Source organism: Haemaphysalis longicornis, unplaced genomic scaffold, assembly GCF_048455015.1.
Source record: "Haemaphysalis longicornis isolate Haplotype H1 unplaced genomic scaffold, Haemaphysalis longicornis Haplotype H1 scaffold_6, whole genome shotgun sequence".
Lineage (NCBI taxonomy): Eukaryota > Metazoa > Arthropoda > Arachnida > Ixodida > Ixodidae > Haemaphysalis > Haemaphysalis longicornis.
In genome coordinates this window covers 150,982,302-151,000,355 of record NW_027526407.1, presented here as the reverse complement: position 1 = coordinate 151,000,355, position 18,054 = coordinate 150,982,302, and the positions used below count along the sequence as shown (strand labels likewise).

Below are 18,054 nucleotides of genomic sequence, written 5' to 3'. Positions count from 1 at the left end.
ATAGATGAAGTAGACGAAGGTTCTACGGAGGGAAAGCCGAAAAAGTGAAACGCGCAAACTGTCGTTAATGAGCGTTGCTGTTGGATATTTTTTTATAGAAACAAAGTAACTGTAACAATATTTATCGTTACAGTTACTCCACAAAAAAGTAACAGTGTTACAGATACAAGTTCCTCTAACTTAAAAGTAACTAGTTACAGTTACGAGTTACTGAAAAAAGTAACTAGTTATCGGGAACGCGTTACTAGTAACTATAGTTACTGCCCAAGACTGGACCGTGTGACCCTGATTGCAAGATTGACGACGTGGTTTTGGGCAAAGAGGTTGACGTCTTCTTGTTGGGTGTTGACTTTGATAAGCATGTTTTCTACCTTTATAGGCGAGATGCCTTTCGCCTGTAATTGTTTTCAGAAATATCGAAAACAGGAATATGAACTGCCAGGCAACGAGTCTTGCAGCTTCGACTGACGCGATCACAAGGAAGCGAGAGTAGTTGTCCGACTTAAACAAAGTCGACTGATCACAAGCACAAAAAAATGGAAGAAATGGTAACAGAGAGGCGTGGAAATGATATTTTGACGCGACCCCTTTTTAGGGCGAGGGGGTGGTGGTTGAAATTACCATGCACCATAGCTTACAGCAGCGGACTGCGGAACGGGATCCCATCGGGTCGACCCTGACCAGGGCTGCAACGGCCACCGTTCGAGCGTTGTAAACTCCTCGCGAAAGTTTCTTCCCGCGGGATTGTGGGAGCTTAGGCTCCGTGGTGAAGCCACAACCGTCACCTTGAATACACAGGGTGCCCCGTGCGGGGAACCTTTTCTTGTACCCGGCCCGCTGCTCGCACCTCGCCCACCAATTTTCTGAGCGATTCTCAGTAACTCATAACAATTTCTTTTGGACTCCGCGCATTCAAATAAACACACATATTGTCACGAAGCCAAAGATGACGCAGTTATCTTGAAGGAAAAAGAACTTGTTTTGACTGAGCTTGTGCTCCCCGAACAAATATCTCTCAACGCGAGCGTTTCTCGTACAATCGAATTACCTCCAGAACAGTGCAGATCGGACTATTCTAGGCTGGTGACGTTAGTTCGAAACACTCTCCCTATCAAAGCATATAACACGTGCGGCAGAAAAAATAAAGAATGGAACCCACGCTTCACCTGGCACACGGATAACGCAGATAACACAGTCTGGCGCAGCCGGTCGGCAACAAAAAAGCATAAATAAATAAACACATGACATGCCTCGCGGCAATATAATGCTTAAAAGGCGATACATTATTAGTCTTTCCACCAAATTACTGAGCAACTGGCATAGAGAAAATGTTTGGTAGTTATTTTTATTTCCTTATTGCTACCCACAGCACCTTTTGGCATTACAGTGATTGGAGGGGGGGGGGGTAATGAATCACAACAAATGCGGCAGCGAAGTACGTCCACAACCCAGAGAAAGCATTTCAGGGGCTCAGAGTTTTTTGCGAGATACACTACCTCGCTTAAGAAAAGGGAAAAAGGAAATGAAAACATAGTTAGAAAGTTCTTCAAAGTTCACAAGTGATACTTATCAGCCTCCGTACTAATTGGCACGGCGTGTTTGTAAGTTTCAAATGCAACGCACAAGAAGCAGCTCCGCTCCCCTCATTCGATCTCCGAGTAGTGGCTACTGTAGAAAAAACATAACACACTGTATCAGGGGCAAGAGCAACAAAAAAAGAGGAAAAATAAAGTGCAGCAATTTTTCTACCACAATGCGGATACGACGCAGTTTGAGTTTCAGAAAAGAAGCTTTGTGCATAACAAAAACTGCGGAGTGAATAAAGGTGTACTATTAGGGCGATGGTTTTAACAAGCACATTGAAACCAAAATTGCCATCGAATTTCACGCACCTTGCGGTTGTTATCCATTCGAGCTGACAAGTAGTGAGATTTGAAGATGTAATCACGATGTAATGTCTATATAACGATACTATATACATAGTGAAATTGTTTTAATGTAATCATTGCCCTTGGATCTTCTAGTACATGCCACTTCAAAATGTCTTTGCAGTAACTTACGCTGAAGTTTGAGTTTTTAAAGGCCTTACCATTCCAGGGTGCAAAGTTTTGTTCCTTCTCTAATTTCATTTTGTAAAAAGGCGTTGGGGGCTCCAACATAGTGAAAGCGTACTGTATTAAGGACATCGCGGTAAATTTTGTTAAATTTAACGAATTCAAGTGTAGGCTTTCAAAGCCTCGCTAGATTGCACTGCAGTACTCCCAGTGACCTACAAGCTTTACATATAGGGACCGACATGCCGATGTCAGCAAAACCTAGCACTGAAATAAACTCACAAATATTTATATTCGTCGACTGACTTTACAGGAACGTTTTAAACGCAGAGCATTTCAGTAACTCGCGATGTCACCCGCGTTGTCCCGTCGTAGTCCGCACCCCTCCCCCTACACTATATAAAAGAAAATACTATCCGGCGCCAGGTTTCGATCCCTCGACACTGCGGGCGGAACGCAATGTACATGGTGCTCTACCCACTGCGCCACAAAGCCGACACAGAACAGGGCGCTACGAACGGGCCTTATATCATTGACTCATTCAAATTACTGCTGACGAGCGCTCTCTCGTCAGCAGTTACCATAAATGCAACAACATTAACGTAACGCAAACTACTTAACGTCGTGCACCCCCGGAAATGCTCTGCATTTGATCGTGCCCCTCGCGAGGGGGATGTTTCACTGCGTCTTCCTACTGGCCAGTACACTCGTCGCCATCTTTCGGATGTTGTGCGAACCCTTTGCGGCTGATGGCGCGCGATTTGAAACGACATTTTTGATTGTCAAAGCCAGCCTATGACGAGGTAAGGCAGGCAGTTGTATTTAAAACAAATTGTATTCCCCATTTTTCCCGCTATTTATCAATCATTTCCAGATAGTTTTGCACTATTTTATCGTCATCATCACAACTAATTTTCCTTTGCAATGAACGATAGGGGGTTAGTTTACGCCCATCACCCTTGAGGGATTGTACAACTTTTTAACTACGGAGGGAAGACGCCATTCTGCTCCAACAAAAAACGCTGACACTGGAATAGAGTACATCATGTGCAGGGGGCATGAATGTGATCCTCACCGGGTCTGGTAGTTTCGATACTCTGAATCGTCTCTCGTACTTCAATAGGGGTTTTGGGAGGGGAAAATTAGTCTGTGGCACGTGTCGAGGGTTTCTGTGGGCGCTGCGCGAGTGATATAATGGTTGGTCGTGAGAGATGTCAATCGATAGCATTGACTGTTTTTTTTCCTGTAGTTAAAACCCTTGCCATCATCATGCACTTCAGAAATGCAATTGTTGCTTGTTTCTCTTCAGGAATGAACTGATGGCAGGTTACTCCTTGCCAGTTTTCTTACCAGCTTAAAATATCAATGTGTCCAAGTTGTTTAATTAAAAGGAGAGCGCGCAATTTTAACAAAATAGGGTAATGATATTTTAAGTTATCTGCCCAGGCAGCACAGAAAACGTGGCCAGCCTTTGGCTTATTTTTGGCCGATGCTTGGCCTGTTTGGCCATTGGCAAAGTTTGGACTGCCTGAGAACTTATGTTCTTTGGCATGCATTTGGTCACGGAATACTTGTCTGTTCGGCCAGCTGAGGTCTTTACACCAAAGGTAAACATCTGGCCATAGAGATTATGTTTTTTCATTGGTCACCACACGTTCGACGACGAACAGCACGCGTTTGGCCACAGATTACTTGTTTCCTTTTTGGCCAGCTGAGGTCGTAAGGAGAACGGCCAGCGACTGGCCACGGTGGCCGCGTTTTCTGTTTGGCCAGTTTAGGTCCTCAGATGAACGGCAAGCATCTGCCCATGGAGTACACGCTTTCTCCATGGCCGCCATACGTCTGATGACGAACAAAGAGCGTCTGGCCACGCATTAATCGTTTCCCATTTGGCCAGCGGAAGGCGGAACACGAACGGCAACAGTCTGGCCACGAATTGCTTCTTTCCTGTTTGGCCAACAAAGGTCCGAAAAAGAACGGCAAGCATCTGGACGCAGAATACTCGTTTTCTCTGCGGCCACCCATGTAGAAAAGATCTCCGGACAGAGAATTCCATGTATGTACGTGACGACCTCTGGAAGGAGGGGTCGCGGTGGGCGGAAAATACAATGGTGCGGGAGAACGAGCCGCTTGTCCTCGGGGACTCTATGGAATGCAGTAGCATGGTATGTAGCTTCGCGAGGGCCTGGCGGTGGCAGTAACCTCTACGGCGAATCTCCCTTTCTGTGAGTCAGCTAATGAAGGCCTTTATAGGCAGAAAAATCTCTCCTTTAGTTTATAAGCTCTGATAAAGCAGGTAGGGCTGCTGACATGAGACTTGCTTTAACTGAAATGTTAGTGTGTGGGATGCTAAATTCAACTTCAAACATTTTTTTCGCGCCGAAGCTGGCTTAAACAAAAAGGTATACCTAAATGCTACATTTACATCACACGAGGGTATTAAGTTAGCGCCGCAAAGGCGACGTCAGGGCATTCTTTTATAATAAACGAAAAAAAACGGCAGCTGTTGCAATTGATCTAACTAGCATTCGTGTGGTGTTTGGAACCACCGTGCCACTCTGGTTACTTTAGGTGTGATACCCATGAATAAAAGCAAAAACAGGCAATGAGCATGTAGACAAGTCATCAATTTTCTTTTTCCAAGCCTACCAAGCACATGCATATGCTCCTAGCATAGAGCTAAGTGCCCGTGATACACGTGGCGCTACTGATCCACATCAGCCTTTCATTTGAGACATGTGCTGTGTTAATAAATATTATTAAATTTGCGTCGTAATAACAACGTACCCCTTAGCCCTGCTATGCCTGACTACATACTTCGCTGTGCCACAATGTCTTGTGACCCAGCTACTTCGCCGAAAACACGATGTTTCGTCATTTGTGAATGGAACATCCTTGACGCTTCATTTCGGTTATATTTCCTATAGAGTTGAGTACCTGGACAAAAAAAAAAGAACCCTTCGAGGATTTGAAATATGTATTTTACGATAGCTACAGGATATGCTGAGGTTTTACGCTCTAATGTATATTTATATGAAACGCGAATGCTCTGAAACGACGTGAGTTATTCATCAAAAGTTGTGGGAATCACGGAAGTTGCGAAGCCCTATATTTCTGGCACCCAGGGCATAAGAATTCTCCTGACATGCACAGAGGATAATACAAGCGTTACGAGGTTGCACGCAGGTCGTTGAATCCAAGCTATGCATACGACGATTGTGAATACCTTAATAGCACGAAATCACGTGCTGGGCGCGTCCTGAATTTGGAAATAATGTTAGCCAGAGCTTGAAATGGGGCTGGTGGGTGTGCGCTCCAGTTGTGTGTAATTCGTCGTCCTTGTCCCGCCTAGCGCCAGCAATGTTCCGAGTGGAAATAATGTATTCCGTGGGTGTGATGAAATGCGTATGCGTGTTATAACATGGAGATTTAAAGGAACGTTACGCGCTCTTTCCCTACAACATCATAGCATGCTTTCAATTATTGCTTTAATAATCCTGTCCATGTCGTTACCACAAACATATTCTCACACAGGCAACGTATGTATCACAGTTTTTTTTTTTTCAAAGTAGCGAATCTAGCGCATTTGAACACTTTCTTCACGCTTTTGAGTGCCGCCACTTTAACGCAGCCGAGATTGGCCAAGTACTTCAATACAGTGAAACCTCGATATATCGAACAGTGCGGTGCCCGCGAAATAGTTCGATACAGCCAGAATTCGATATATAAAATCGCGTAAAAAACGCGTCGTAAACTGGTACAAATAAATAAGTGGACGAATTGTGCAGTAAATACCCAATTGGAGTTTCGAAGTATTTATTCTTTTGGCTTAAAATACTGCAGCAGGATAGCCCGCTTCTTGTTGGCAGTGGCGTGTTTAAACACAGCTTCCTCAACCTAGTCCAAACTTTCCACAAGCGATAGGCCAGTGCCTTCCATAGCGCTGTAGTAGCGGCGCAGAAGGGCCAAAGCCGCTAGGCCTCCGTTGAAGTCGGGACCAGGGCACTATCATGCTTGCAGGTTCAACCTGGGCAGCGTCTTCGTTTGTCCGCTCAGTAATAACCTCCGCTACGATCTCCACGCCCGTCAACTCCGCCGTTGTTCCGCTGCTGTCATCAACGCCAACAAAGTCATCAATGCACATGATTCGTTGCTCAGCACCGTGCCCTTGCTTCTATGAATCATTTGTGCAGCGACTTCTCAACATCTTCAAAGGCAGCTTTGCGCACACGCCGCGCGCCTGAGTGCTGGTTTTGCCTTGGCTACTGCCTTGGCTTGGCTTTTGTGTCACCCTTATACGGTGAGGCAACTGGCCAGGCAGCGGCCTGCGTTCGCCGCTACGTTGAAGTAGCGCCATCGGCGCAACCAATGCGCCGCAATCGGGAACGCCCATCGCACCACCGCTAACCTCGAGGGTACTGCGGGAAAGCTCGCTGCCTTTCAACAGCGTGTGAGCGGTCTGGGGTGGCGGAGTTCGATATACCCATTTCATGTCTGTCCCAGTTCGAAATAAAAAATTAAAAATGCATGTGATTTTCCGCGTGATATAGGAAGTGTTGGATATAAGCAATAATTCGATATACCCGTGTTCGATATATCGAGGTTTGACTGTAGCATATTCAATATCGTCAGCGACAAGCCATCTATAAAGTCAACAACACACAGTGGAGGTTACTGGTGACACTGCTGAAGAAAGATCCGGCATGAGGTCGCGTCTTTCCTTAACACAGAAGTTTTGCCCCTACGCCTCCGTCACCCCCATCAGGTTTCTCCCACATGCGCTCTACTCTTGCACCGGTCGCTTCCTATTTTTTCACGAGCATTTCCGGCCTAGCTGACCTTTGTGGTTACTAAAACGCTTTTCAGCTACTTCTATGGATTTTTCCTTACTCGAAAGATAGAAAAAAGAAGCGCAGGTTCTGTGCGGGACTATATGCTTGCTTAAAAACTTAGGCAGGAAGTGAAAGTCTACTGTCACCCGCCGCGATGGCTCAGTGGCTAAGGCGTTGCGCTGCTGAGCACGAGGTCATGGGTTCGATTCCCGGTCACGGCGGCCGCTTTTCTGATGGGGCGAAAGCAAAAATTCCCGTGTGTACGAGATTTCGGCGCGCGTTAAAGATCCCCAGGTGGTCAAATTTAATCCGGAGCCCTCCACTACGGCGCGCCTCACCGCCTGCGTTGCGTCGGCGCGTTAAACCCTACAATCAACCAATCGGAAGTCTACTGTCGGATCAAACGTCAGACTGAGTGTAACTGAGGAAAGAGGAGGGGTAGCAGAGGGAGGATAAGGGCCCTTAGCGAAAAGTAATACGTTTGAAATACCTACGAGTATGCTTGAAGTGCACTTCAAATATGCCTTGTATTTGTACATGTATTTCAAGTGCATTAAAAATTGTATTTTCTTAATTTTTAGTAAATATCGAAAATACATTATTAAAAAAGCAGAAAAAACACACTGCTTTTAAGTACCCTACAAATAGATTAGGAATGTACTGAACGTCATGAATGCGCGCTTAAGGCATTCAGAATATATTGAAAATGTATTTCTTCCCGCCAAACGATCTAGGTCCAAATGCACTGTAAATATTTGAAAAATACGCTTACCTAACTACATTTAGAGCAGCACTCTGAGTATACTTTAAAAGTGTGCTGAAGCATAGAAATATACTCCCAATATATTCGAAATATATTTCAAATGCATTGTACGTTTGTGGAACGAACATGGTAGAGATACACTCTCAATGCATAAAAAATATTTATTGAAAATACATTTTAAACGTATTAAAAAAGCTTTGCCGAAATACATTTCGAGTACACTTAGAGGCGCTGCTTCAGTTGCTGAATCGTAAGATTCACTTAAAGCATATCTTAAGTGCCGGATAAAATACATCTCAAATGAATAAACGTACTGAGAATTTCTCCTCGATGTTTACTTAAAATAAAAGAAACTGAGGGAGATACTTTCACTTACTGCGCTGTCTAAGGCAGGCATACATATAAGCTCTCTGTATCAGAAAGAAACTCGGCGTACAAATATGTAAGCGGCGGTGTTCCAACGTAATCGGCCAAGCAAAAACATCTAATTCAACGAGTATATATATGTATGAAAACACTTGCACTTTGCCAGCGTTGTTACGACGGTATCGCTGTGGAGGCTTTGAAAATTTTCTTTTTCTGAAGAATATCGGCCTTAGATGGACAACGCTGGCTATGCTTGCGAGGGCGAGCAGCTCGGCGCCTCTCACTGCCGCTCACTACCTCCTCCTTTGTGCCCGGTACCTGCGGGGAGCGGCGCACCCTCCTTCACGTTTTGTCTGCCCTCGCTGCGTTTCTTTTGCCTGTCTTGTGGTGTTATAAGTTTTCGGACTCCTCAACACGCGCGGTCGTCGTGCGGACGAAGCCTCTGCGTGAACGGCGCGTTGCAGCGGCGTTTTTATCAGGATTGCCGTGTAGCCAAGGTAAGCACGATTTACCAGCTATTTGCGCGTACGGTGTCGCACAACAATTAATCGATGTATGTTTGCCTTGCAATCAAACTGTGTTAACGCCTTTTTTGAAATCCGCACGTGGTTGTTAAGCTTACCTTTACCTGCGAGCAAGATTTCCTACTGTAACTACTCCGTGCAAGGGAATGTACTCACAAATCAACGACAGCAAGAAGACGTAAAAAAAGGATTTTGGTGCTCCCTTTTTGCGCCTAATTTTTAGCTCGGGTCTTGCTGAGTGACCAGGGGACTGTTGCTACGAGTTTTTCTGTAGATAGAGTTGTTCCATTGTGAGCTTATTTAGGACTAACGCTTGCAGTAAACACATAACAGCCAGGAACGTTTTAAACACAGCCTGTTCACAGAAAGTCCGCCGTCCATGTTTACGCGTTTGAGAAATTTGCTAAGTGTATTCATGCTGAGCACGAGGTCACGAATTCGATTTCCGGCCGCGGCGGCCGCTTTTCTGATGGAGGCGAAAAGCAAAAACGCCCATGTGTACGAGATTTCGACGCACGTTGAAGACCCCCAGGTGGTCGAAATTAATCCGGAGCCTTCCGTCGGCGCGTTAAACCCTACAAACAGAGTGTGAAAGGGGAAAAGGTTTCCCGCCTGCACTACATAAGTATCGCACCCTACAAACAATCAAATCAGTGTATTCAGGGACGCAGCTTTTTTTTTCTGTTCGCAGCAGCTGCTCACAGCTGCGCATGTTGACAGCAGGTGCCGTACGGGGAAGGAACCCAGTTTGTGGCATACATGCGTCCGATTAATGCGCATGCCCGGGCCATACGGCGAGAATCCGGGAAGCCTCCGCGATTTTTGTCCGTCGCATGTCGCCATTCTGTCAACTAAAGCCATGAAAGTGTTTGTGCCGTCTGTTTTGAAGTGACCAAAAGTGTTAAAAGCCACACACGTAATCTTCGGTGCAAGTGGCTGTAGCGAAACTAAGTGCTTCATGTCCAGGGACTTCCTGATTTGTCCATCTAAAGACAAACTGTATGAGAGTCGCCGCTAAGTTACAATCAGTTTCCGTTCCCAGAACCAAGAACAAGCCAAGGAAGGACTGAGAAGGAAGGGGGCAACCAGTTCCCCGCACGAGACCCCTCGGTTCCCAGAACGGGTCCCCCGGCCGGGTTTGTCTCTTTTTGTTCCTTTGATCGCTCCCCCGGAACTTCGTGAAACTTCAGGACGTTCCACCCTTCCTCTTTTGTGTTTCCTAGCAACTTTCCCCTCCTTGCTGTATTCATTTTGTAGCGCATTCACGAACACGTGTGCGCGTTTCGAGGGGCCCTTAGGCCGCTCATGGTCGAGTGACAATTTCAAAAATGTGCCGAAGGCACCGCAAAACAACAAGTCTAGAGCGGGTGCGCGTGGGCTGCTTGGCAGTTGTGTGTGTTTAGCAGCCGCAATAGCTCATTTGCGTCTAAAGGGTGTACTTAAACGAGTTTCTTTTAGGAGGTCTCGAGTATTTACGAAGCCACTAATGTTTACTTGATGGTCCCTGACGCTAACAGGTGTTTGTCTGTTTTTTGTATGTAAACGACGCGAGCATTTACAATTATTTTCCGCGTCGCTCCCTAATAATTGATTACGTTGTCTGTGTACAGCAAAAAGTATAAAATTACCGGTTATGTGCGACCGGGAGCAAGAAAATTACATATGTGTGTAAGCAAAAATACACTTTTTCTTGCTTTGCTTGTTTTAATCGCTTTGGTTAGGTGGCTACCTTATCAGAGCTTGTAATTTTAAGGACGGCTTGACAGTTTTCTTTATTTTGCAAAATAAACTTACTTTCCCGTTCTTTTGAAGGCATTGTTGAGTGCTTACGCCAATCTGATGGCTTTTATGTAAGTTTTCTACTACAATCCTGCCCATGCATTTTTAAACTGTTTCGCTGCGCGCTATTTTTTAGCACGTAATCTCCGAAGAAGTTGACGCCGAAATACGGAACACATAACAATATTATAGTTAATAAGATTACTATTTATCTTATTTTAGTAGCGTCCTGTGAGGTCACAGACCAGTTTTGTCCAAGTTAATTAAAAACTAGAATGGCCACCATTTCAAGTTAACTCAAGCGCCTAAGAAAGAGAAGCAGCGTAACGCTAAGAACTCTGTTGCATGTTTGGTAACGTTGTTAGCTGTGTCTTTTTTGTACTAATTTTTGCTAATTTTTATCCCTAGACAAACTCCATACATAAGCCTCCCCCCCCAACCACCATCCTTTTTTATACTGGTATTGAAGATCCAATGTCGCTGCCGCATGACAATATAAACTATGCTTAACATTACACGTCCTTCAAATGGGAATTGTTTTCATGATGGTTTTTTTTTTTCTTTGAAGGGGAAACTAAAAAATCCTTGCTCACGAGGAACGTTGGTACCGCGAGAGAAAAGGCCTGATTGATTTGACATTTATTTGCCTCTAAAAAAGAAGTGTTTCCCTAATATTTTCCCCTGTTTTCTTTTCTTTTCACTGCAGGTGCTGGTGAAATTTCACGCGTGGAGAATCCGAAGTACGAGGACTCTGATGCACAACGCTTCATCTGCGCTGGCTACCGAGGTGGCTGAAAGGCATTCATTCCTGCTGCTTAGTAATGGCGAAATTGAACACTTTGCTGAGGTGTACAATAAACAACTTTCAAACTGCCAATCTGTGCACATACATGCTGTTCTTTTCAGTCATTTGCTGGCCCGCAATCAGAGCATGGCCAGTTTACATTTTCACAATGGAGCATATCTTGATGCTAGAGCCTCTTAAACTTTTCAAAACCACAACATGAAATTTTCTAGTTGAATGTTAACATTGATTGATTGATTGATTGATTGATTGATTGATTGATTGATTGATTGATTGATTGATTGATTGATTGATTGATTGATTGATTGATTGATTGATTGATTGATTGTGGTGTTTAACGCGCCGACGCAACGCAGGCGATGAGGCGCGCCGTAGTGGAGGGCTCCGGATTAATTTTGACCACCTGGGGATCTTTAACGTGCGCCGAAAGCTCGAACACACGGGCGTTTTTGCTTTTCGCCTCCATCAGAAAAGCGGCCATCGCGGCCGGGAATCCAACCCGCCGACCTCGTGCTCAGCAGCGCAACGCCTTAGCCACTGAGCCACCGCGGCGGGTCAGTTGAACGTTAACAATTCCCCAAAGACACATTGCAAGGCATCTCTCAATCTATTCATGATTTTATTTTCTATACACTAGTAACACATTTTGAGTATATTTGAAGCAGCATTTTCTGTGCGTTTAAAATGCATTACTAATGCATTTTGGATGTATTTAAAATTACATTTTCTAAGCATTTTTTATGCAATTAAAATTCATTAAATATATATTTTCGATGTTAATCCAAGGTTAACGGCCTGCTGTAGGGCATGCATGGCAGCAGCCTTGGGCGGGCTTCCTCTGGCCTGCAGAGAATAATATTAATCAGGCCAATGGTAGGCCATACATAATTGGCAAATGGTAGGCCATATATGCTCGGCCAATGGTAGGCCATACATGCTCGGCCAGTGGTAGGCCATATATGCTTGGCCGATAGTAGGCCATACTTCTTTGGCCAATTGTCCATCAGCCAATGGTATGAACGGCCATAGTAGATTGGCCAATGAATGACAGCCAAGCTCCAGCCTTACACGGCCATGGACCATTTTGGACTAAGGGCCGAAGATTGGCCGGGAGGAAAAGGGCTGGCCAATGTTCTTTGGGCAAAGATTGGCCGCACATGCTCGTGCTGCCTGGGTGATACAGCCTATCTTTTACAAGATCTGTTTAGCAGTGTTATATAGCATAGCCTTTAAAGGATATTTTAGCACGGTATTGTGTTAACCTGCGGCATTTGGATGAAGCACCTTTTTTTACAGCAAACTACCGTTGTTTAAACTGTTCAGAAATAGCTTATTATGGCAAAAAAATGTAGTGCAACAATCTTAGCTCCTTCGAATGAGCAAATGGTGGACCAACTAGCGTTAATATTTTTTAATTTTTTTCTCGGGATTGCTATTCTTGTTAAACAAATACTTCAAGGCGCGGGGGGATTTTCGCCGCATGAAAACAATAGAAATGTAGAGTATGAAACCGTAATCGGTTGTTTTGGAACCTAACATATGGGCATGCGGCGGAAAAGCGTAAGCGACAGTGAATGCGTGGTAGATTTGATTACAATTGAAAACCTTTATTGCTTGTATCAGTGAGACGACACTGGTACTAAAGGCACAGACGGCCTGCAAGACATCCTGAGTGCCCTAGCCTGTATGTAAACAGCGCTGTGTCGTCAGCAAACAGTTTCCCGTGAACTATATTGCAGTACATCTCCCAATATACGGAAACCAAACAGAGCAATCCCAATACCAAATGGGGAACAAGTAAATATAGAGGAGCAACCAGAAGCGAAAAGGAGAAAGACGGGCGAGAAGCACGAAGGTCACGACAACAATGTTTACCTATAACTCTGAGTCCTCAATAAAAACCGGAATAAAGCTGTACATTTTCCACATATGCATTCACAACCATGGTTGTTGGCATTATTGAGGTGCCGTTTTCATCCGGCAACGTGCGTGGAAAAGACCAAGTGGTGTGAAACGAGAGGAAAACATGTTGTTCGAAAATTTTCTGTCTAAGAAAATTGCCCCTTTCGTCAACTACCCGATCACGGGCCAAGGCTTGAGTTCGTCACTAATGTGGCGTAGTCTCTTTGTGCGGTGAAATTGTGTGGTTGAACCGCAGCCATTCATTCTGCGCAGGAGGCTTGCTAGCCGGCGCGCCGGAAATCAGTCTGTATATCAACCAGCGTTGTCAAAACTGGTTTAAAAAATTTGTTCAAACTTCCGGCCAGCTGTACGCGCAGCTCAGAGCTCACCAAACCAGCCTTTAGGCACAGCTGTCAAGGAGTCGTCGCATAATTGACTCCCGTCAGTGAAAGTCGAGGCAGAGGGCGCGTCGAGGAATACGACGAGCAGAAATCCCAGCACAGCCACGTAGAGATCAACCGCCTACCCGTTCACCAGTCATGCCTTGTTTGTGGCCCGCGAAAAAATGCATCGCAAATACAATGACGACGAGTTGGTCACTGCCAACTCTTCCTTGTCGGCGGTTTTATTACAGAGGAAGCGATACAAATACGGTTCCCCATTTTTGCCCTAATCCTTCACACTAAACCAGTTTCTCAAGACGATATTCTTTCTTCGGTTACTTGAACAAGAAAATTTTTGCTCGTGTGTACCTCTGTTTGTCTGTCCCTCGATTCGGCCACCCTGCCAAACGAAACAGATGCTGCGCAATTGGATTATATACCCACAGTCAAATCCAAAGGGTGCCGATTTTCATACTTGTAGGCATTGTTGAACTAAACAAAACATTACGCTATCTCGGAGAAGACACCGATACATTTGTGATATTCGCTGGGATTTCTTTATTAAAGAAAAGCGGATAATTGATTCAATGAATGATACGTCCAGAAAATACAAAAGCGGGTTCCCGCGGGTTCCCTAAGGGCAATTGCGAAAATGAAACGGCAACAGCAACAAAACGTTTTACCATATTGTCTTCATGTTCAACTTAAAACGCATGTAGAGTAAGTAGTGTGCCTCGAAGCACGCACGTCTCCGCGGTATGGCGCACTGGAATCGAGGCATTTGGCTTGGATGGAAAGCGGTAAATTTAAATTGACTTGCCCAAACCGATAGCGCGTTTACCTTGGCAAGAAGCGGGATGGGAGAGGAACAACATGAGAGGTGAGCGGGAAAGAGAAAAAAGACAGTTACTTGGCCGGGACGCCAGACGAACACCGCCTTTCGTCGACATTTGCAACGAAGTGAGCAGATACACAGCCATTTTATTTCTTTGCATCTTACGCGCGGAATCTCCATTTGCACCATACCATAGTGGCTGGTCCGAAATAAGTTAGTCACGCTGGGTACCTTTGGCGCGTGCTGAAATCTAGGCAGTGGAAAAAATGGCAATGGGAGCCATTTCTTTCTCTCTGTTCTTTTCTTTTCTTTTCCGCAATCTAGTAATATGGAGTACCACGCCGCAGCGAATGTGCAGTTGTGAAGGCAACCGAATCACTTATTCGAGGCAATAAGGTATTTTCATTTGCCTTACTCGCTTTTTGCTTCCGTGGTTCAGCATTTATTCTTCAAAAAATGGCGTCCTTTCATAGAGTGAGCAATAGAGTGAGCATAGAGTGAGCATGCGACATTTCTTTTCCGTCATCAAAGGGGCAAAAGAACAGAGCTGGAAAGAGAAGTGGCTGGAAAGAGAAGTGGCCAGGCTGGCATCGAGAAGAAGCGTGGCTCGCCATCCTGCTCTGTCGACGTCTGGACCAGTCACGTGACTCCTATCAGAACGTGTACGTGTTCTAAAAAAGAGCGTGTATGGCGCAAAACAGGAGGGAATAGAAAAGGCGGCGAAAAACAACGTCGGTACTAGTGGACGAGACGTCTCGCACTTGGTACGAGACGTCAGGAGGGCTAAGGCACTTTTCGAAAATCCCTAATGTCTTAACGCATCAGAGAAAAGGAGATTCTCGGCCTCTGCTCTCCTCCACGAAAATGTAGTCGTACATCCAACAACTTTCACCACTGTTCTGCCCTTTAACCTCGTGAAAAGTAGCCTGCATCAGTGAGTCAGGAAAAGGTTGTTCAGTACACCTCAGGAAAATAATAAACTGACCCGCCATGACAAGAACGTGCCGGCCGTACCTTGTATCCAAGGCATCGCGCATAATACTAAAGAGCTGTTGAGGAGGGCCGCCGTGACAGTAGTCATGGCTACATATAATACACCTTCTGGGCTATGCAGTAAAACCAGGAGAGCGAAATTCGAAAAATATTCGGCGCTAACGATTAAAACCAGTATGTGTACTGCTTGGAAGGGGTCGTTTAAATAATGTCACTTTTCTGTGGTATGCAGTTCATAGCCTTGAATTGAATCTAGGGTTTAACGCGCCGACCAACGCAGGCGATGAGGCGCGCCGTAGTGGACGGCTCCGGATTTAATTTCGACCCCCCGGGGATCTTTATCCTACGCCGAAATCTCGTGCAGACGGGCGTTTTCCTTTTCGCCTCCATCAGAGAAGCGGCTGCCACGGCCACGAATCACCTCATACTCTTACTGGTCAGTCTTTACCTATATATCACCTGAGCTAAAGTGATTCTAGATTGGTTGAAAGAAGAAAACCTGGCTGTTCATTTCCATGAATGTGAGCAAAAGCATCTGTTCGACATGTGTGCTGCGTCATTTCGTGACGCCGATCGCTGCATGCGAGAGATTCTCAAGGCCGCGGAAATGCAACGCCATGGTGACGAATGCGTTAGCATGACCTGCCTTGTTTTGGGGAAAGAGGGGCTGGCCTCTTTGAGTGGCGTACGTAATACGGACGAGTATACAGGGGTGCTTACCAGCATGCTGCGAAGTGACGTGTGAGCTTTTGCGATTGCAAGTGCTTTTAATGTAGCGATTGGCTCCATGTAAAAATTTCAGTTGTAAATGGTGCCTCTATATGAGTTCCTGTAATTCGTCGGGTATTTGTTGTGCTTAAAGCTCTCCTATACCTAGTAGTCTTTCGGGGAGTGAGGAAGGCCCGATGATTCGGTATCGAAAGGAACGGCTAGCGCTCCTACATGCGAGCAGAGCTAGGCTTGTGACTCATACTATGGCGTGGACAATAAATGCATCAACGATTTTGTCAAAAGGTTTCGCCGTAGCTCCGTGTCCAGCTTGACTGGGGAAGAGAACGACCGAGGTCAGGCCAAGAGTAGCGATGTCAGCCAAAATGTTGCGGCATTGGCTGCGTTGACACAGCCTGGGAACCGGTAGTTACAGGGGAGCCGCAAAATCTAAGCGCTCCTAGGCCCCTTGTCCATACGTCACAAGACCTCTCGGCTCGTCCCTTTACTGATTGTACACGTTGTAAAAGGGAGTGTGCAGCGAGTTCAGGACTCAGTAGACCAATTAATGGTGGTGACGAAATTCCGGCGCTTGTGGACGATAAAAAGGGCAACCGGGAGCCAGTACTGGTTCTAGAGCGAACAAACACGACAACTGAGACGATGGGCAGCTTAGCATGGTTGGCATGGTTCGGGAAGGTCGTGCAGGAAAGGTATTTCTGCATGCTTCTAAAGCCGGAGAAAGACGTGCGCATAGGGCCGAGCCGCCAGTTGAAAAGAAAAAGCGACATGCTCATTATTCACTAAAAGATGTCAATGTATTTTCTATTGCTCGAAGCGTAAGAGTGATCTGAGGAAACGGTTGGAAAGTGCGTGAACCTCGCAGTGCTCAAATATTGATGGTTCACTTTTCACCCTCAAAACAGTCATATCGATGCCCCAGATGCCACAGAAGAAAAGTAATTCTTTATCGCTCTAAGCAACAGGAATGTTCACCAAAGGAGCACGCATTCTTACATTATTAAAAGTGTGCAGCACCAATGCAACTTACCTCAAACACGGAGGTGATGCGCAAGTCGTAAAACACTGGCAGGAACAAGTGGGCCGCAAGGGGAGCCACGGCCAACGTGGTGACGGCGTCCCACATGAGGTGGAAGCCGTAGGCGTACGTGTGGCCCGCAAAGCCAACCATGGCCATGGAGGAGAAAATGCTCGCAGCCACAGAGGCAGCGACCGGGACGGCACGCAGAGCTCTGCTTCCAAGGAATACCTCGGCCGTCGTATCTGCCGATCGAGTGCTGCGTCTCAGCGAGAAGTAAAGTCCCAGTGCCAAATTTGCGGCCACCAAGGTTCCAAACACTGCGTACTCTGTTTGTAGGGTCATTGCGTCCTCTTTTGCACCGGGAAAGCTCAGTTTTGCGAACGTGCCTCACTAGACGACGATTAGAATATTGTGACTGTGCGCGAACGCAGATGGGCTTCCAAGTAATTCTCGGCTTACTGCCAGGTGGCGCGGTTGCCACACCTTTTACCGCAGAACGCGTGCTTTTAATCCGTTTGCGGTCAACCCCAGCCTTGCCACACGGCCTTCAAGCATTCATATAACGTGAAGTGGCGAAATTGCTGGTCCCAATAATTACGAATTCAGGCCATTTATACAACAACATCCCATTCTTTTTGCTGCGTCACGAGTGCCATTGTACTGCAATTCAGCCTTCACAATCTGTAGTACCACATACAGCAGCCGGGTTGGAGTTTCGTCGAGTAATAAACCTTCATCCAGTTGTTCCAGCTGCTGACGGCAAAGTTTCCGCGCAGCTGGTCGTGGTCGTTTTTTATTAGAATACTCAATGTATGGAAAATATCTGCTTGTGAACGCACCTTGGCTAGAAGCAGCGCACGCTTCTCCGCGTTTAGCATGCATGAACGCCTGTTTAAAAGCTGTATCATGTAGGCACAAGTAAGCCACGGCTGTGCCCAGATGATCCACAGCAAAATTCGGGATTTGAAATTTGTCATTTTCCTTGATAAACGGCAAAATCGTGACATTAGTTCCCTTAATTCTGTTTCTCCTGACGAATGCTGAGATAAAGAAGCAACGTTGGTTAGT

The 18,054-nt window shown here is 45.8% G+C and overlaps 1 protein-coding gene across 1 annotated transcript in view; it reads right to left on the bottom strand.

Moving 5' to 3' along the window:
* Positions 1-17,507, bottom strand: part of LOC144141988 (sodium-coupled monocarboxylate transporter 1-like) — a 211,098-nt gene extending 193,591 nt beyond the window's left edge. Inside the window, exon 1 of the mRNA XM_077673418.1 lies at positions 16,996-17,507. Within this exon, the coding sequence (XP_077529544.1) occupies positions 16,996-17,328 (333 nt within the window). The 5' untranslated portion in view covers positions 17,329-17,507. The remainder of the gene's footprint in view (positions 1-16,995) is intronic.
* Between the last annotated feature and the right edge of the window lie 547 nt (positions 17,508-18,054).